The 21,382-nt window shown below is 41.0% G+C and overlaps 1 protein-coding gene across 1 annotated transcript in view; it reads left to right on the plus strand.

Moving 5' to 3' along the window:
* Positions 1-630: 630 nt before the first annotated feature.
* The window catches only part of LOC143793294 (proton channel OTOP1-like), a 96,071-nt gene continuing 75,319 nt past the window's right edge, over positions 631-21,382 (plus strand). Inside the window, exons 1-2 of the mRNA XM_077280144.1 lie at positions 631-1,309; positions 3,263-3,610. Of these exons, the coding sequence (XP_077136259.1) occupies positions 3,271-3,610 (340 nt within the window). The 5' untranslated portion in view covers positions 631-1,309; positions 3,263-3,270. The remainder of the gene's footprint in view (positions 1,310-3,262; positions 3,611-21,382) is intronic.

The following is a 21,382-nucleotide window of genomic DNA, read 5'->3' on the forward strand; positions in this document are numbered from 1 at the left end:
TGGTCATTACGAGTTCGCAAATACCAAACATGTATAGTTTATTTTTTATCTAACTGGTGAAAAAAATCTAACGTTTGTAAGAAAAAAACAAAAATGTTGCCATATTCCAGGACCCCTAGCTTCTTTATTTTTCAGGATCTGGGGCTGGGTGAGGGCTTATTTTTTGTGCGCCGAGCTGATGTTTCTATTGATACCATTTTGGGGTAGATATGATGTTTTGATCGCCTTTTATTGCATTTTATTGACCAAAAAAACGAAATTCAGGCGTTTCAATTTTTTTCTTGTTAGCAATCGGATTAATTTAGTTTATGATTTGATAGATTGAATATTTCTGAATGCAGCGATACCAAATGTGTGTATTTTTAATTTTTTATAGTATTATTTTAAATGCAGCAAAAAGAGGTTTAATTGAAATTTTATATTTTTAAAAAATCTTTTTTTTTTGCACTTTTTACTCTTTTAAGCTGCGATCATCTGATAGCCCGTGCTACACCTAGCAGGGATTCAGCAGCGACATGATTGACAACAACATTTACCATGTTAACAGCTGCGGGTGGATCACGATTCCACCTGCGGCTGTTAGGGGTACATGACAGCTGATCAAATCAGCTATCATGTGCCGGGAAAGATGAGGGTTTCACAGCTGTTTGCTAGACAATCCCTCCATGTGTTGTGGCCGTCGAACAGTGCCAAGACATGCAGACGCGGGGACTCGAACATATTTTTCGAGCATGCCGAAGACACTTGGTTAGCACACGAGCATGGTCAGATAACACCTTATTCGAGCACATTCGCTCATCACTAAAAGTTAGCAGATCTGGGTGTCCTGTCTGGGATTTGGGGTTTCGGGTGACCAGTCTCTAGGTTTGGGCTCTCTACCGACAGTGTACGATAAATCTTTGCCTTTGTTTGGCAACTTCTCAGACCACTTTTGAAGATGTCAACAGGTCGTCATTTGTAGCTTACAAATGCTTGTCCTTTCTTCCTATCATTTGCATCTGTCATCCAGCCACTTCAGTGCTGTGTGTGTGACAGCAGCGAGCAGCATTTCCAGGAACAGTGGCTGTCTGTGAGGTCCTGGAGTAGAGCTGGAGGAGAAGGGGGCAGGACACTACCTCCCGTGACTACACTATACAGAGGTGTTCTCCTGAAATCCTATCCACCTGCAGGCTGCTTCCCTATGACGTCTACTGCAAAACCATCCCTATAAGAGGGATCAAAGCCGCAGCTCGGGACAAAGTCCCATCGGAGAAAATTTTGCCTCATTACTGCTGCGTCCTGCTGCGCTGAGATCACACCTGTGGATGTGGTAAGGAAATACGGAAATTCTTTGTGAAAACCTCTCTAATTTTAGAAATATTATTTATAAATTATTTTTTTTTTTAATTCATTGATTGCCTTTTTCTTTTGCTGTAGCAGAACCGAGTGTGTTTTGTAAAATGGGCAAAATTCAATCCCGGTGTTATCTGCTATCTGTTATCACTTTGCCTTTTAATTGTAGCGCTGCACCATTTTTGCAATTAAAGATCTGCTATATTGAGCAATTTTGCAAAACTGTATGTGATGACTACAATATGTAATTTTTTTCTGTAAGTAATGCGATATATAAGTAGTACGCTAGCCGCCTTGCTGATAAATTACTGGCACGGCTGGTATTTCTACTCGGATGCTGGTAAAAATACAATAAAATAACAAAACCCATAATTTTTTGCCTTATGAAACGGAGCGTGGCAGTAAAGTTACTTCCTATGTGGACTAATTATTACTAATTATTACTCCTCTGCCTGTTCCGTCTACTTCTATAAACTTCAGTAGTATCAGGATTAGGTCAAATGTAGGATCAGCACCAGTGGGAGATGCTAATGGGAAGACATGATCTGTCCGTCCGCTTCTTACATCCTTTTAGCCTCGCTGGTATGCATCATTAAACGTTTTTACGGCCGCCCAGATTATCGCAATTTTAGAAATGACATGACAGTGCTTCTGTGAAACCCAGCTCGCAGCTGACATTCATAGGAGATCGTGATTTTCTGTATATGCATTACAACACAGTTATATTGAAGCATATGGTACAAGCTATCAGATGATCACAAGTTCAAGTCCCCTTAAAGGGAGTAAAAAAAAGAAAAGTTTTTATAAATATATATTTAAAAAAATTCAAAAGCCTAAAAATTCAAATCATTCCAGATTTCATCCATTATAAAAAAAAAAATCATGTTTGTAAAAGTCAGATTTAGCTAAATATAAAACAGTTTGACCCGTCTGTAATATGTCGTAGCGCACAAGAAATGTCAAAACATCAAATTTGCCGGTTTTTTTATTGTCACATCTCTGTAAAAGAAAAGCAGCAAAAAGTGATAAAGATATATCATATATCCCAAAAAGGAAAAAATGAAAGCGTCAGCCTACTCGCCAACAAAAACATCTCCCTTACATCTCAATTGATGGAAAAATGAATAAAACTTACAGTTCTCAGAAAAATGGAATGCAAACAAAATTTTTATTTTTACAAATTTCTGATTTTTTTTTAGCCACTAAAAAATAAAAAAATGGATAAATTTGATATCTACTACTACCCTGGATAATCATAATGCCTGGTCAGTTTTACTACACAATGAACGCCATCAAAATAAAACCTCAAAAATCAATGTCGGAATTGTGGAGGTTTTTTTTTATAGGAATTTTACCGCAGTTGGAATTTGTTTCCCATTTTCCATTGTATGGTAAAATAAATGGTGTCGTTCAAAATTACAACTCATCCTGCAAAAAAAAACAAAACGGCTAAGTGGACGGAAAAATAAAAAGTTATGACTTTTGGAATAAAGGGAGGAAAAACGCAAAAAAGAAAGAGGTTAAAAGAAATGAGTGTGAAAGTATTACTATACAAAGCTTTGAAAAGCTCTATCAAGGGCTGAGGTAAGGGTTAAGCTATAGGGTCGAATGCCTTGATGCAAAAATTGTGGAGGTAGAAACAAGTTTTTCAATGGGCAAAACTAATGCTAATATCATGATGTATTCTCAAAGGTTTTCATAGAACAGCAGGTAATTATAATTAGTTACGATCATGCACAAGAAATGCAACCCAAGAGAAGGGATTGACCAATTCCAGCAATCAACAAAAAAAAAAATATTTTTGCTTATTATAGGGATATTTGGGGTCACAAAAAACATTTTTTTTTACTGTAAATGAAAATTTGTAATAACTCAACTTTTTTTTTCTCTTTTGTCCTTTAAACAATATTCTTCCTACTTAATTACATAGAAGAAAATATGGCGGAAGAAAACAAGCTAGATTCATTGCCTTCGCCAGAGGAACGCCAAAAATCGCCAGAAAAGAAATTCCACCTGAATTTGATTCACAACTATCCTCAGAAAAATGCAGAGATCCTCAGCAGCCAATATGGCTTCAATATCTTCCTGGTGGGGCTGCTGCTGATGTTTGCCTGGGCCATTCATGCCGTTGGGATTACAGACAGAGACCCCCTGTCCTATCTCATCACCTTGATGCTCATTCAGGTGGTGTGGATGCTTTGGTACATTTTCGGGAGTTACACTCAAAGAAGAAGCATCATTGAGAAAGACGTGGATGCTGGAGCGCGGTGGCTGAGATGTAAGTGATGTGAAGCGTCTTTTTTTTTATATGACCTCTAGGGGGACGCAATCTGGGTAAGATTTTAAAAGGGTTAACTTGTTTTAACTGGACATCATTAGAGAAGAGCAAACCCAAACTTAAAAGTTCTGTGTTCATACCGGTTAGTGTCCAGTGGTAAACATCAAACATGGGCTTCTCCCGGAAGTCCGTTGCAATGTTCGAAGTTCCATGGGAAGTCCGAGGTGGGATAGAGAGATTTTTTTTCCAGTTCAAACATTTGAGACCCAATTGTTTTCAATGGAGTCAGAGTTCTGGTTAAAGTTCGGGTACAGTCCTGGTACCCGAACCAAACTTTGGAGTTACATTTGGGCAGGGTACTAAAACCCCAAATTCCGCTCATTCCTAGTTATCACTATTGTGCTGTGTAGGTGACAACTTGCCGATCAGTGGAGATCTCACCGCTGTTTAACCTCGTTAATAGAGTGGCAGGTTGGACGCCTGACCACTATTTCATTAATTCTCTAAGGAACTGCGGGAAAAAGCTGAGCACAGCGATCAGCAGCCCCTTGGGGATGAATGAAGTAGTGTTCGCACTTGCGCACTTTCCCCTCCATTCTAACAGGGTTAAAAGTTACCTGTTATGCCTATTGGGTTGGACCACCACTGATCAAAAAGTTTTCACCTGTAAAAATCCTTTAATTACTTGGATCTTTTGAAAATAGAACAAAAGTATGTAATTTATAAAGTCATGTGAATGTGAGGTTCACACTCCCCCATCTATAGAATAAACAGTTGACGCCCATTTTTTGGGTTGGGCTTATCCCAAAATGGTAACCAAATGATCACGTTGACTTATAACGGGGTCTTTTGAAATCTCCAAAGCTTTGATAGCTCGAATACTGCCGCGTTGTGTGCTGTTCTTGTCATCAAACGTTATGGAACCCCAATGGAACCCCAGTTGGAGCAGCTCACACTACCACTAAATGTAAATTTGAACACAGCGTTAGCTGACAGTCTTCTTCAAATCATGTTCTGTAAGGTAGATCAGCACCCCAAAAAGGTGTTATGACTACTGTGGGTGGAAAACCTTGATTACATTTATAGGAGTCTATAAAATAGTATATCACGGTGGATGTGTGTTAATATCTGAAGGTGCCGTAAAATAAAATTAGTGAATAAGGTTTACTATACCATTCCACACTATTTCAGGTAAAAAAAACCCTCATCAAACTTATGTAATGCAGGAATGGAAGGTTCAGTATTTTCTATCACTTGGAACTTCCCATCAATCAATGGCAGGACAGACCAGGCATGGTAGAAGGGTGAGGGAAATGATCCTGTCTTTGTATGCGGCTGCTCTCATTGTATTTCCTGATCTAAATCAATGACTGAATTGTGGTCTATGAACATAATGGAGTAGAAGAGTAGTCCGCTTAAATTCAGGTTCTATTTAATTATGTTCTATTTCTATTGGACTTTATCAAATCAGCTGATGTGAAGGCCCAATTTTGGATAGAGGCATACATAGAAATCACGAGGCCCCATAGCAGGAGTCCTAATTGCACCCACCCTCACCAACAACCCCTAAAAAATATTTGGCAGAGTAGGCATTATCATACCTCCTAAGTTTTAAACACAGGAAGAGGGACATGTATTGTGGTACGTTCACAGTATTTATGCCCTTACTGAGGACCTCTAGTGTTCTCACTCACTATAATACCCTTTTCATGGTCCTTATAGAATATGATGGCCCCCAAAATACCCTAGCCACAGTGTGATGACACTACAATGTCTCCAGCAAGTTACGAAACCCATATAGTGCTTCCATGTATTATGATGATGCCTCTGAACCCCTAAAAGATTATGATGGCCCCCACAGTGACCACAAATACAGTATAACTGCAACAGCATGATGTCCCCAAAGTGCTCTTCACACAGTATGATATATCCATAGTTCCTCACACGTACAGTATCATGGCCCCGAAACCAAACCGCCTACTCAGTATGATCCCACAAACCTTCACACAGTAAGATGCCCCCACAGTTCTCCTGCTACATACAGTATGATGGTCCACAGCCTCTCATACAGCATCATGTCCTTCAGAAGTCCTGACATTAAAAATTAAATAAAAACAACTCACTTTGACCCATTTCCCCAATGCGCTGCTCCGGGCTGTGCTGCGTGTGGACTGAGGCTCTGTGCAGCAGATGGATGTAGTGATGTCATTGAGCCTACTGTGCTGAGACTCAAAAGCTTCAGCTGAGGAGTGCTGCAGACAGCAGATGGCTCTATGAGCCATTGAAATAGTAACCTCCTAAAAGTGGGGGTAAACTACCGGAACCTCACCAACTCACAGACCCAATAGTAGCCGCATAGGCATCACATTTAAAAAAAGACATTGAAAAACTGGAGCAAGTTCAGAGAAGAGCTACCAGGATAGTGAGCGGACTGCACAATATGTCCTTCGAGGAACGGTTAAAGGATCTGGGAATGTTTAGCTTGCAAAAAAGAAGGCTAAGAGGAGACTAAATAGCTGTCTACAAATATCTGAAGGGCTGTCACAGTGTAGAGGGATCATCCTTATTCTCATTTGCACATGGAAACACGAGAAGCAATGGAAAACTTTTTGACAGTGAGGGTGATCAATGAGTGGAACAGGCTGTCACGAGAGGTGGTGAGTTCTCCTTCAATGGAAGTCTTCAAACAGAGGCTGGATAAACATCTGTCTGAGATGGTTTAGTGAATCCTGCATTGAGCAGGGGGTTGGACACGATGACCGTGGAGGTCCCTTCCAACTCTAACATTCTATCGTTCCATGTTCTGACACTATGTACTGTATTCCCCTGATTTTGGAGTAAACATAATTTACGAACTCAAATTAAAGTTAGCCTCCACCTCAGAATAAAAAAAATCATAATAAATGCATAATGCATAGTTAAATACATGGTATCCTCCTTTTTAATCTGTCTGGCACTGCTCCTCCTATTCTCAGTCCTCTCTTTGTGCATGAAAAAATGATTGCCATAATACTCTATGCACAATATGCTGAGAGCTGCAAACTGTCCAGAAATTCCTGAGTAGTATGTGAAAATAGGGCACTTTTTTGCCCCGTCCTTAAAAAAATTAACTTGTCAGCAATTTTTTTTAAGCTGAAGAAACTTATGCAAATTATTTTGACAGTAATTATCATCATTTCACAGTTTACAGTGAAGGCAGCTGATGTCTTCATATAGGAATTATGGGCTGAAGACATGGATCGCTAATCATAATGTTTTATTAAGCTTTTCCAATGTTTCCGTAAACAATATTGTCTGTCTGTGATTTTTATGTTAAGCTGTCCAGGAAAAATAAAAAGTCAAGTTGGCAACCCTGAATATGTTTTCTGAGTCTGAGCCACTCCTGTTCTGGGCAGGTTCATCTAGGAGTAGGGGGAAGCTCATGCTACCAAAAAACAGGTTTTCGATTTTAACCTGAAACAGTGCTTTTTATACTACCAAAGAAAAATTGTGCATAATTTAGCCTGTGATACTCCCCCCTGCTCTTTGATGGACCAGTCCAGACCAGGAGGACTACTAAATCACATTGTGCAGAGTGTAAGCCAGCAGACAGAAGAGAGGATTGGAAATCAGAGGGACAGTCTCAGAAATATTAAAAAGGAGGGCACCGGGAATTTTCATCTCAGAAATATTAAAAAGGAGGGCACCAGGAATTTTCATCTCAGAAATATTAAAAAGGAGGGCACCGGGAATTTTCATTACAGAAAGAGGAATTTTCATCACAGAAATATTAAAAAGGAGGGCACCAGGAATTTTCATGTCAGAAATATTAAAAAGGAGGGCACCAGGAATTTTCATGTCAGAAATATTAAAAAGGAGGCACCAAGAATTTTCATCACAGAAATATTAAAAAGGAGGGCACCAGGAATTTTCATGTCAGAAATATTAAAAAGGAGGCACCAAGAACTTTCATCACAGAAATATTAACAAGGAGGGCACCAGGAATTTTCATGTCAGAAATATTAAAAAGGAGGCACCAAGAATTTTCATCTCAGAAATATTAAAAAGGAGGCACCCGGAATTTTCATCACAGAAATATTAAAAAGGAGGCACCAAGAATTTTCATCTCAGAAATATGAAAAAGGAGGCACCCGGAATTTTCATCACAGAAATATTAAAAAGGAGGCACCCGGAATTTCCATCTCAGAAATATTAAAAAGGAGGGCACCAAGACTTTTCATCGCAGAAATATTAAAAAGGAGGGCACCAGGAATTTTCATCTCAGAAATATTGAAAAGGAGGGCACCAGGAATTTTCATCTCAGAAATATTAAAAAGGAGGGCACCAGGAATTTTCATCTCAGAAATATTAAAAAGGAGGCACCAAGAATTTTCATCTCAGAAATATTAAAAAGGAGGCACCAAGAATTTTCATCTCAGAAATATTAAAAAGGAGGGCACCAAGAATTTTCATCACAGAAAGATTAAAAAGGAGGGCACCAGGAATTTTCATCTCAGAAATATTAAAAAGGAGGGCACCAGGAATTTTCATCTCAGAAATATTAAAAAGGAGGCACCAAGAATTTTCATCACAGAAATATTAAAAAGGAGGGCACCAGGAATTTTCATCTCAGAAATATTAAAAAGGAGGGCACCAGGAATTTTCATCTCAGAAATATTAAAAAGGAGGGCACCGGGAATTTTCATTACAGAAAGAGGAATTTTCATCACAGAAATATTAAAAAGGAGGGCACCAGGAATTTTCATGTCAGAAATATTAAAAAGGAGGGCACCAGGAATTTTCATGTCAGAAATATTAAAAAGGAGGCACCAAGAATTTTCATCACAGAAATATTAAAAAGGAGGGCACCAGGAATTTTCATGTCAGAAATATTAAAAAGGAGGCACCAAGAACTTTCATCACAGAAATATTAACAAGGAGGGCACCAGGAATTTTCATGTCAGAAATATTAAAAAGGAGGCACCCGGAATTTTCATCACAGAAATATTAAAAAGGAGGCACCAAGAATTTTCATCTCAGAAATATTAAAAAGGAGGCACCCGGAATTTTCATCACAGAAATATTAAAAAGGAGGCACCCGGAATTTCCATCTCAGAAATATTAAAAAGGAGGGCACCAAGACTTTTCATCGCAGAAATATTAAAAAGGAGGGCACCAGGAATTTTCATCTCAGAAATATTGAAAAGGAGGGCACCGGGAATTTTCATCTCAGAAATATTAAAAAGGAGGGCACCAGGAATTTTCATCTCAGAAATATTAAAAAGGAGGGCACCAGGAATTTTCATCTCAGAAATATTAAAAAGGAGGGCACCAAGAATTTTCATCACAGAAAGATTAAAAAGGAGGGCACCAGGAATTTTAATCTCAGAAATATTAAAAAGGAGGGCACCAGGAATTTTCATCTCAGAAATATTAAAAAGGAGGCACCAAGAATTTTCATCACAGAAATATTAAAAAGGAGGGCACCAGGAATTTCCATCTCAGAAATATTAAAAAGGAAGGCACCAGGAATTTTCATCTCAGAAATATTAAAAAGGAGGGCACCAGGAATTTTCATCTTTGTCACATTTTTTGTTGGAAGATGCAAATTTTTGTTCTTCCACACACCCTCTAAAAAAAATAAATGCTGTCCTTTTTTGTGTTTGTTTTCAATTTTTATAAGGTTCACTGTATGGGACAATTTCTTTATTCTATGTCTTTGTATGATTACAATATATCAATTATTGAATTGAAGTTTTTTTTTAAAGATTTTCTAATTCTTACAGGGTTTTTTTGTAGCAGATTCCGTGAATAACATTTTAGTGACTTTCTAGTAATAACTTTTGTAAGGCCACCTTCCCAGATGCCATGTATCCCATTATTGTATTACGGAAAGCTGGAGGATTGACGGAGGTAGCCTTATATGCTACAATCACCAAAGAATTAACCTGCCAGGATTGGAATTACGGTATCTCTGATTCCGCAGAAGCGATGTTATGTAATAGAGTCATATAGTCTTGTTCTTGCCACTTTTCTCACTTGTGCACTGAATGTCACTAGTTTTTACATGTGACACTTCAATCATTTTTTCACTTTGAAACTTCTATCAATATTCATTCACCATACTGATTACGTTTGTGCCCCCTTGAAAATTGCAGCTTGCAAATTTGCGCTAGATTGTTGTATGTGATTCAATCTAAGCTTTCTATTTTTCTATGTATCATATACCTTTACATACCATATACCTTATCTCTGAATGTTTTATGACAACAGCATTGATTAAGATACAAGATAATTTATGTCACTTATATATTAAACAGTTCCAGGCCACACATAGACTTTAAACGTCAGGGCTGGCCGCACTTTATTGTACACTGATGTTCGAAAACATCAATGCAGAATATGCTGCTTGCACGAGATGGGAGACATCTGTCAGACACAGCCAGACTCCACATAGAAAAGGCAGAGATGGTTTGTTACCATCTTTGCCCTGTTGATCCCTGTTTACACACATCTGTGTACACAGTATAGGAAGCATTGATAGTGCTTCCTCCTGCAGGCACAGTGGGCAGGTAACCTTGGGTGTGGGGAGATAGCAGGAGCTGCTGGGTTCACAGAGATCCAGTCAGCTCTGCTATGTAAGCAGGAGATTAAATTTCCCTTGTAACTGGGGCTAATCTACCAGTCCCGGTGACAGGGTTAATCAGCAATAAAAACAATATGTTAATGTGTTAAATTGCTTTTCAATGGCTTTTAAGATCTTATAGAGAGCGCAAAATGTGAAATATATTAAAAGAATAACCAATAAAAAGCAAGAAAAAAGTAAAATAAAACTAAACTAAAAAAAAGAGACACTGTCAGGCCCTGCTCAGACAAGCATATACATCGCATGAATGCAATCCGATGTTTTATCAGTTAGCATTCAGACCAATGTTATTAAGCGGGTCAGTGCTGATGCCCAATTTTTTTCCACTGAATCGGATGGCACACACCCATTCAAGTCTGTGGGTGCGATGGAATCATTGTACTACACTCGGATTACATTATCGGATTACTCGCACAATGGAGAAGATGGAAGAATTTTGTTATCCATCTTCTCACCTGTGGTACGAGAGAATTGGATCACACCAAGCTGATACTCTGATTAAACTTGGATCAAAGTTTGAATGGATTATCATTTCCATAACAAATATTTTTTTTACGAAAATAGGAACACCATTTTAAATGTTTTTTTTTAGTGGTCCTTTGTGGTTGAAAAAAAAGGCATAATAAAAAAATGCGAAAAATGTGAAAATGTTACACATATTTCCAATTTTTCTTTACATTTTCCCCTGATATCAACAAAAACATAATTTAAGAATAAAAATTAAGCTTCATGTAACATGAAAAAAGAAGCAAAAATTATAAATTATTTGAATATCTGAGCCAGAATTTTTTTTTACAGAGCTGTTGAAAGCACATGTACGATGAAACCTTAAAATGTGCCTGGTCAGGAATGGGGGGAAAATGGCAGTCCTGAACTGGTTGATGTAACCTTCCTATCTCATGTTCTTAGGATATGCTTTGCAGCTGAAATTAAAATGATTCACCCCTATCGCAAATTTAGTTTATTAGCAAAGCTACTATTTCTGCTGTGTGTAATAAACAATCTAATAAAAAAAGGTGTTTTAATTTTCATTTATTAAATCAATAGTACACATGAAAATAAGAAATTTTGTAATATATCTTATCTGAGAACTTATCTGCTTCTTTCTCTGCCATGACTGATCATACATTCTCAAAATCCTCAATTGACAGGTAAAATCTATAGTCAATGAAGACAGATTTTTACATTACTGATGAGAGTCTATCTATATAGAGGGGGAAAGAGGAGGAGTATCCAGAACCAGAGCTCCTCCCTCCTCTTCCACCTCCCCGTCACAGGCCTAGGTGTAAAGAGATCATTAGCAAGATTTATATACAGTCCCCTTATATATTTGTGAATTGTAATAAGATGACCCCTAAGCCTTCATTTTTCAAACTGAATAACCCAAAGTTTAACTACTTGTCTTTGTATTGCAGTCCACACATTCCCTTAATAACCTTGCTCTTGTCTGCACTCGCTCTAGTTCAGCTATGTCCTTATACACTGGAGTCCAAAATTTTTCTCCTCTGTGTTGATTATCCTGCAGAGTTTAGTATCATTTGTAAATATTGAAATTATACTCTGTATGGACCCTACAAGGTCATTGATAAATATGTTAAATAGAAGAGGGCCCCATACTGACCCCCTCTGTTAACTGTGACTCAATTCTAGTGTGTTCCATTAATAATGTCCAAAGAACCTTGGACCCGTCGAAGTGCTTGCAGCGAGAAATGGCCATAGTCCTCCGTTGTCACTACCTCTTCTCCCTTGTCACTAAGTTTTTAACTGCTTTTGAATAAAGTACAGATGCCCGTAATGGTGAATGCTGCCTTCTTTTCCTTTGGACATGTCTGCTGCACTATTATCTGTCTGGCACCCCATGTACCGTGTTCCACCCTACCAGTTTCTCCAGGAGCTTTCTCAGCCAGGTGCATTGGGACCAGCATCTCTGCCTGGTGCTGGGTCACACTACATGTTCCAATAATAACTACTTTTTTTCATATCACTGAGCTAGTTGTTAATCAAGTTACACAGATCCTTAGGCCTGAAGACTTCCAAGTTTGTTTCATCACTCCATAAAACATAGGTTTCCCAAAGTTCTGTTGCTTATTTATATGGTTTTGAAGTTATTGGAGGCTAGTTTTATTGTGATTTTGTTCAATTGAGGAATTCAGACATGGCATTGGTGACCTTTAGCATTTAGAATACATTTTACTGTGCACCTGCCTCAGTAATCTGGCACCAGATGGTGACAGCTTCTGCTTTCAGCCACATCCTGATAGTGTAGTCAGTGTTCTTATAAATTTGAACTTGCAGACTATACTGCCAGCTGTATCTGTAGGAACATTCAATGATTGTCACGACTCAGCTGTCGGGTGACTCGGGACCAGAGGCTCCTTCCATGTCCCTACCACTAGGGGGCACCCTAGCTCCCCCTTTTCCCCGTGGTACTTCTAAAGGTGAAGATGTCGGGGCTGCCCCCCTTGCCTTTCCGTCTGTTCTCTTCCCCAGCCAGGGAAGAGGGGCGCTACTGTACACTGCAGTACACCAACCCGACGAACAAGGCAACACAAACAAAGCTAAACTGAAAATACCAAGCATACAAATATTCACTCACTTATAACAGAGGAATGCCGCTGGGAGTGGAGGATGGGAGAAAAGCCAAAGTAAAAGGAGGAAAGGAATTATCACACTTACAAACCACGCAACAGTCACAGATAACTTCTTCAAAACTCCTCATATAAACACCTCTCCTCCAAGCCATGCATCAAAAGCTAGCTCTGACATGGGTTTGAATCAGGACCCAGATTATAAAGGGGATGGGAGTGGCTACTTGAGCCCAGCTGAGAGCTCATACTCCCAGAGTTTCCAACATGGCCGATTAACCCCTGTTCTGCCAAAAGAACTAAACACCATTTAAAAAGAAGTGCTTCTTTTCAGCGCAGGAGTAAGAGCAATCAGACCTCTGACTCCTCTCTGTTGCGATAACCCCGTGACAGTACTCCCCCCTTCTACGAGGGACCTCAGGACCAGTTTATCAGGGTGTGCCATGTGAAAAGACCGGATCAGTCTGGCCACATGAACATCAGATGCTGGTACCCACATCCTCTACTCAGGACCATACCCACTCCAATGTACCAGATACTGAAGCGACCAACAAACTAAACAAGAATCCATGATTTTTGCAATCTGAAACTCCAAGTTTCCATCAACAATGAAAAGAGATGGTGACTGAAAATCAAAGAAAAGCTGTAGACCATACACTGGGGATCACCAGAATAAATTCAGAATACTTTTATTGAATACAAAACCGACACACACAATAAAAACAATTAAACGTCACAACACTATGACAGATGGAAACCCAAAATAGCTTATAATAAAGCTTAGAGCTACCCCTCCCTTGGCCAATACACAGCATGTATAAGGTAATGAAAACACAAAAAAATGTTAATGCAGGATTTAACCTGCTAATATCAGATAAGTCACCATACATAAGACAGGCTATGGAAGCAGAGAAACATATAATGGAGGTCCTGAGTGGAACACAACCATACCCTATTGCACCAACGCCCCTGTATAAAAAAATACAACTTCACACTGATAGGTTACTGGTTATAGAGTGGAACACATGAAGAGACCGGTACCTGAAAAAAGTTCCATGTCAAATATAGCAGCTATGATAACATTATAGGCAGGTAATACAGACCTACTAAAAGACCCAGTGTGTAATAAACCAACGAGTGGGGGAGCCCGTGGAGATGGGCATCTCCACCGGCTCCCTCACTCCTTGGTTTATTACACACCATATCATAACCAGTGACCTATCAGTGTGAAGTTGTATTTTTTTATACAGGGGCATTGGTGCAATAGGGTATGGTTGTGTTCCACTCAGGACCTCCATTATATGTTTATCTGTTTCCATAGCCTGTCTTAGGGTACTGTCACACAGTGCAATTTTCGTCGCTACGACGACACGATCCGTGACGTCGCAGCGTCGTATGAGTATCGCTCCAGCGTCGTAGACTGCGGTCACACTTTGCAATCACGGCGCTGGAGCGATGCCGAAGTCCCCGGGTAACCAGGGTAAACATCGGGTAACTAAGCGCAGGGCCGCGCTTAGTAACCCGATGTTTACCCTGGTTACCAGCGTAAACGTTAAAAAAACAAACAGTACATACTTACATTCCGGTGTCTGTCCCCGGCGTCTCAGCTTCTCTCCACTGTGTAAGCGCCATAGCCGGAAAGCACAGCGGTGACGTCACCGCGTCACCGCTGTGTTCGCTTTCCGGCCAGCAGGCGCTCACACAGTGGAGAGAAGCTGAGACGCCGGAGGACTGACACCAGAATGTAAGTATGTACTGTTTGTTTTTTTAACGTTTACGCTGGTAACCAGGGTAAACATCGGGTTACTAAGCGCGGCCCTGCGCTTAGTTACCCGATGTTTACCCTGGTTACAAGCGAACACATCGCTGGATCGCTGTCACACACAACGATCCAGCGATGTCAGCGGGTGATCAAGCGACGAAAGAAAGTTCCACACGATCTGCTACGACGTACGATTCTCAGCAGGATCCCTGATCGCTGCTGCGTGTCAGACACTGCGATATCGTAACGATATCGCTAGAACGTCACGAATCGTGCCGTCGTAGCGATCAAAATTGCACTGTGTGACAGTACCCTTATGTATGGTGACTTATCTGATATTAGCAGATTAAATCCTGCACTAACATTTTTTTGTGTTTTCATTACCTTATACATGCTGTGTATTGGCCAAGGGAGGGGTAGCTCTAAGCTTTATTATAAGCTATTTTGGGTTTCCATCTGTCATAGTGTTGTGACTTTTAATTGTTTTTATTGGGTGTGTCGGTTTTGTATTCAATAAAAGTGTTCTGAATTTATTCTGGTGATCCCCAGTGTATGGTCTACAGCTTTTCTTTGATTTTCAGTTTCCAGATTTTTGTGTTGACCTTGGGTGTATCCCTTTCTATTTATTCTATGTGTGGTGTCCTCCCAAACATCTGGTGTCTCTTTGAAAAGAGATGGTGGGTAATGGTGATGGTATCTAAGATGTAACATTTTTTGAGGAGTGATTGATGAAATACATTATGGATCCTACAGTTTGGCGGCAAAGCAATGTGGAATGCTACGGGATTGACGATAGCTATGATCATATAAGGACCGATAAACCTGGGACCCAGTTTCCAAGATGGAACCTTCAACTTAATGTTCCCAGAGGACAACCACACCAAGTCACCGACGCACAGGTCCGGACCCACCAAATGTCTCCGATCAGCTACACACTTATATTTGGATCCCATCTCCCTCAAATTATTGGTAATCCCCTGCCATACGGACGTAAGAGATGATGAAAACCATTCCTCTTCAGGTAACGCAGAAGGACGATTTTGATGGATGGAACCCATACGCCCCGAAAAATGGGGACTAGCCAGTAAATTCATTACAACTAATATTTATTGCAAATTCGGCTAGCGGTAAATAAGTAACCTAATCCTCCTGATTCTCAGAAACAAAACACCTAAGATAAGTCTCTAGATCCTGGTTAATCCGCTCAGTCTGCACATTAGACTGTGGGTGAAATGCAGAAGAAAATGACAGATGGATCCCCAAATGGATGCAAAATGCACTCCAAAACGTGGAAACAAACTGTATCCCATAGTCAGAAACAATATCGGTCGGGATCCCATGTAATTGTACAAATTACCTGATGAAAATTTGTGCCAAGGACTTTGGTAAAGCTGGCAATGCAATAAAATGAGCATCTTCCTGAATCTACTGTATCTACCACCACCAGAATTACAATATTCCCCACCGACACAGGTATATCCGTGATAAAATTGACTGACAAGTGAGTCCAAGGTCTGTTGAGAATCTCCAATGGTTGGAGAGCCCCCGACGGGCAAGTGTGAGAGGTCTTAGAATGTGCACAGACACTGCAGGCGGCTACATACTCCCACAGATCCTGATGAACCCCTGGCCTCCACAAATAGTGAGTAAGATCAGTGGTGGCTTTATTACCAGGATGTCCTGCCAAGACCGAATCGTGATGTTCACTATGGACTCTTAAATGAAGATTAACAGAAACAAACAGTTTACCTAGTGGACAGGCAGCAGGGGCATCCCCCCGAACATCAACTACCTCTCTTTCAAGATCAGAGCATATAAACACTATAACCACCTCTTTTTGTGGAATAGGTACCGATTCACAATTATTTACTTCCCCAGAAAAACAATGAGATAAGGCATCTGCGTTAATGTTTTTGTTCCCCGGCCTATATGTGACAAAAAATTAAACCTGGTAAAGAACAATGCCCATCTTGCTTGTCGAGGCATGAGATGTTTCGCCGATTCCAAATATACCAGGTTCTTATGATCCGTGATCACCATAAGCGGATGAACTGCTCCCTCCAAAAAATGACGCCATTCTTCAAAAGCCCACTTGATTGTCAAGAGTTCCCTGTTACCGATGTCATAATTTTTATCTGGAGATGACAGTTTTTTCAAAAAATAAGCATATGGACGAGCAGGAGACGCACCCTGTGACAACACAGCCGCCACTCCCACCTCAGATGCATCAACCTCAACGATAAAAGGCTGAGAGACATCAGGCTGTATAAGGATCAGCACAGATGGAAAACACCTCTTTAAAGTATCCAATGCTTCCCTAGCAAGACTGGACCACTTGGAAAAGTCTGTCCCTTTCCTAGTCATATCCATCAGAGGTTTGGCTACTATCGAAATTTTTTTTAATGAATTTATGGTAGTAGTTGGCGAAACCTAAAAACATTTGTAACGCCTTCAAATCCTCAGGATGATCCCAATCCAATACCGCCCGAACGTTCGCCGGATCCATGTGGAAACCGGTGGATAACAATACATATCCTAGGAAAGGGATCTCTTCAACTGAGAACATACACTTCTCGGGTTTGACATATAATTTATTGTCTCTGAGTATATGTAAGACCTGCCTGACATGTACCTGATGTGACTCAAGGTAAAGTGAATAAATTAATATGTCATCTAGATAGATAACCACAAAAATTCCTACCAGGTGACTAAAGATGTAATTTACAAAGTGCTGAAAGACATCGGGCACGTTGGTCAACTCAAAAGGCATCACCAGATTCTCATAGTTTCCCTCAGGCGTATTGAATGCTGTTTTTCACTCATCCCCTTCTTTAATGCAAATAAGATGATATGCCCCCCTGAGGTCCAGTTTTGAAAAACATTTTCCTCCTACAATCTGATTAAAGAGGTCCGGGATGAGAGGGAGAGGATATAGATCTCGGACCATGATCATATTGAGTTCGCGGAAATCTAGGCATGGGCATAACCCCCCATCTTTATTCTTAACAAAAAATAACCCCCAGCAGCAATGGGGGATGAGGATGGTCTGATATGCATTTTTGCCTTTATGGCCTGCCTTTCTGGACCAGAGATATTATACAGTCTGCTCTTAGGCAAGTTGCCACCAGGAGCAAGATTAGTGGTGCAGTCATAAGGATGATGGGCATAAAGTTCTTGGCACCCCTGCTCCGAGAACACGTACCCGAAATCAGATAGGTATTTCGGCACAGACTGGGTGTCCACCCTAGCAAGCCGGGTACCCCAGCAGTGTCCTTGAAAATACTCACTCCACTTTACCACTTCTTGAGTCTGCCAATTTACTACAGGATTGTGCAGAGCGAGCCAAGGAAGTCCAAGAACCACAGGTGAGGGCAGACCCTCTAGCACAGAACAGTTTATTACCTCAAAGTGCATGGCCCCTACCAGAAGATTTATGAAGATTTAAACCTCGAACGACTTGTGTTAAATACCCCTGTGTCATAGGGGCAGAGTCGATAGCGTGGGTCTGGACAGAGTATGTGGAATGAGGCCTCGGAACTGGACGAACCTAGTGTTGATCAAGTTAAACCCAGTCTCACTGTCCAGAAATGCCCACTCATCTACCTTAATCTTACCCAGGTGAATTTCAGCTGGTAGAAAAGACTGTGTCCTACCCTCAGAGGTGATCAGTACACTCGGGTTGCAAACCTCCCCGCAACCCAGGCCACCTAGTTTTCCTGCGGCTGTTTACTGTGAAGTCGGGAAAGACACGTGCCCACAAAATGGCCCTTTTTTCCACAGTAAAAACACACTCCCCCTTTTCGTCAAACAACAGACCGTTTACCGCAGTCAGTTGCTGCACCCACCTGCATGGGTACTTCAGACGACTTAGTCCCGAACTCCCTTGGCCCCGAACCTCCCACATGCAGGGATGTCTCCCTATGTCTTTGGCGAAGGCGGCGATCAACCCAGATTGCCAGAGACATGGCTGCCTCAAGGGAGACTGAAGTCTCATCCAGGGCTAAAGCATCCTTCACCCTTACTGTGAGTCCCTCACAGAACTGGCTATGGAGTGCGGGGTCATTCCACTTAGTGTCTGTGTCCCATTTCCAAAACTCAGAGCAATACTCCTCTGCCGGCCGGTCTCTTTGCTGAAGTTGGCGCAGTGTGGACTCATCCAAGAAGACGCTGTCGGGGTCATCGTATATAAGGCCTAGCGCAGAAAAAATTCCTCCACCGTCTGAAGCGACTGGGAGTCAGACGGGAGAGTAAACGCCCATGCTTGTGGGTTCCCCTGGTTGAGCGACTTTATTATCCTCAGACGTTGCTTCTCTGTACCTAAGGAGACAAGATGTACCCTAAAGTACAGTTTTCAGGCCTCTCTGAAAGAAACAAACTTGTCATGCCCCCCAGGACTGCCACTAGGAATTTTGGGGCCCCATACTGGCAAAATTTTCAGGCCCCATTGAGACTCTGCCCAGGCTCCACCCACCTCCGCCTCCACTCTTCAAACCTTCCACAGTCCCACCGCTCACTCTTGGAAAAATTCAACTTCTCCACCACGTTCTCACCAGTCAGATATTAACAGTTCCCGTCAAACACCAGATCACTTTCATAACCAGCAGCTTTTGTTCTGGCCAAAATAATTTTTAAGCCGCCACCACGACACGGTAGACTCTTTTGGCCGGGCTCTACTCTACTCTAACCTATTAAATGTAAATATATTTTTATGTATTTTTCTTTAAGGGAATGAGCCACATACATTTTTTTAAAATGATCATTAATACCACATACAAGGGACAAATACCATCACATCATGACCAGAACACACATTACCACCACATAGTGACCAAATAATACCATATACAAGGAACAAATACCACCACACCATGACCAGATTACATATTACCACCACATAGTGACTGAATACTACAATACTGATCATTAACAAAAAAGCAAAGCCCAATACTAAGTGACATTATACACAGGAACTCTGTATGTAGGATATACTTTACAGGTAACACAGGGATCAGCAGTGACATTACACACAGAAGTTCTATATATAGTGTCAGTGTAAGGTAATACAGTGATCGTCAGTAACATTATACACAGGACCTCTGTATATAGTGTCCGTGTACTGGTAATACAGTGATCACCTTTGACATTATACACAGGAGCTCTGTATACAGTGTCAGTGTACAGGTAATGCAGTGATCATCGGTTACATTATACACAGGAGCTCTGAATATAGTGTCAGTGTACAGGTAATACAGTGATCACCAGTAACATTATACACAGCAGCTCTTTAAATAGTGTCAATGTACAGGTAATACAGTGATCACCGGTGACATTATGCACAGGAGCTCTGTATATAGTGTACAGGTAATACAGTGAGCATCGGTAACATTATACTCAGAAGCTCTGTATATAGTGTCAGTGTAAAGGTAATACAGGGATCACCAGTGACATTATACATAGGACCTTCTTTATACAGTGTCAGTGTACAGATAATATAGTGATCACTGGTGAAATTTATCAACACAGAAGCTCTGTACATAGTATACAATGTCAGTGTACACATAATACAGTGATCACTAGCGACATTATACACAGGACATCTGCATATAGTATACGGTGTATAGTGTCAGTGTACAGGCAACACACTGACTCACCAGTGACGTCTCTAGCTGAAGTCCTTCATCTTTGCTTTTCTTTTTCATGCAGCGCAGACTGCCATCACTTCTTCCAGCTAGGACTCGTCTCTGCATAAAACACATAGTTATCTAGAGCACTGCTTCGAAAGCACATTCCCCACTTTTTCCCTTTCTTCTACACTACACATCTGAATACAGATATGCACCCACCATTAATATATAATTGGTTATTATGCAACCCACCATTCCAAATCTAAATAATAATCTGCCACTGTGCCCTAACTATCTATACATAGCCACTTTCCCCACCTAATAAATATATAAATTAATTAGCACTTGTACTCTTTCCCCCAATTCATTACCAGTCACTGCATACTCAACGTACCCCCACTATGTACCTCCCACTCCCCCAATTCATTATATATCATTGTCATGTCTTCTCTCTCTCCCACCCTCTATTCATTATCAACAGCTCTCCCACCACATTCAATACATCATTTACTCCCCCACCCTCAAAATTCATCATTATTTGATCTCCCCATCCCCACCTTCAATTCAATTGCTGTCCCCATCCCTCACTCTCAATTCAGAATTTGCAGTCTCCCATCCCCTGCCCCTACTTCATCATGTGCAGTCCCCTTCCCACCACTTCATCATGTGCAGTTCCCTTCCCATCACTCTTCACTTCATCATGTTAAGTCCTCTTCCCCCCACTTCATCATGTGCAGTCCCCTTCATCCCACTTCATCATGTGCAGTCCCCCTTACCCCCCACTTCATGTGAAATCCCCCTTACCCCACACTTCATCATTTGCAATCCCCATTAACCCCCACTTCATTATTTGCATCCCCTTTAACCTCCACTTCATCATTTTCAGTCCCCTTTAACTCCCACTTCCTCATGTGCAGTCCCCTTTAACCCCCCAATTCATCATGTGCTGTCCCCCTCACCCCACCTCATTATTTGCAATCCCCCTTCCCCCCACTTCATCATGTGCAGTCCCCTTTACCCCCCACTTTATTATCTGCAATCCACCCTTCCCCCCACTTAATCATGTGCAGTTCCCTTTCACCCACCACTTCATTATTTGCAGTCCCCATTCCCCCACTTCATCATGTGCAGTCCCCCTTCCCCCACACTTCATCATGTGCAGTCCCCTTCATCCCC

This window comes from Ranitomeya variabilis, chromosome 1, assembly GCF_051348905.1.
Source record: "Ranitomeya variabilis isolate aRanVar5 chromosome 1, aRanVar5.hap1, whole genome shotgun sequence".
In the NCBI taxonomy this organism is placed as follows: Eukaryota; Metazoa; Chordata; class Amphibia; order Anura; family Dendrobatidae; genus Ranitomeya; species Ranitomeya variabilis.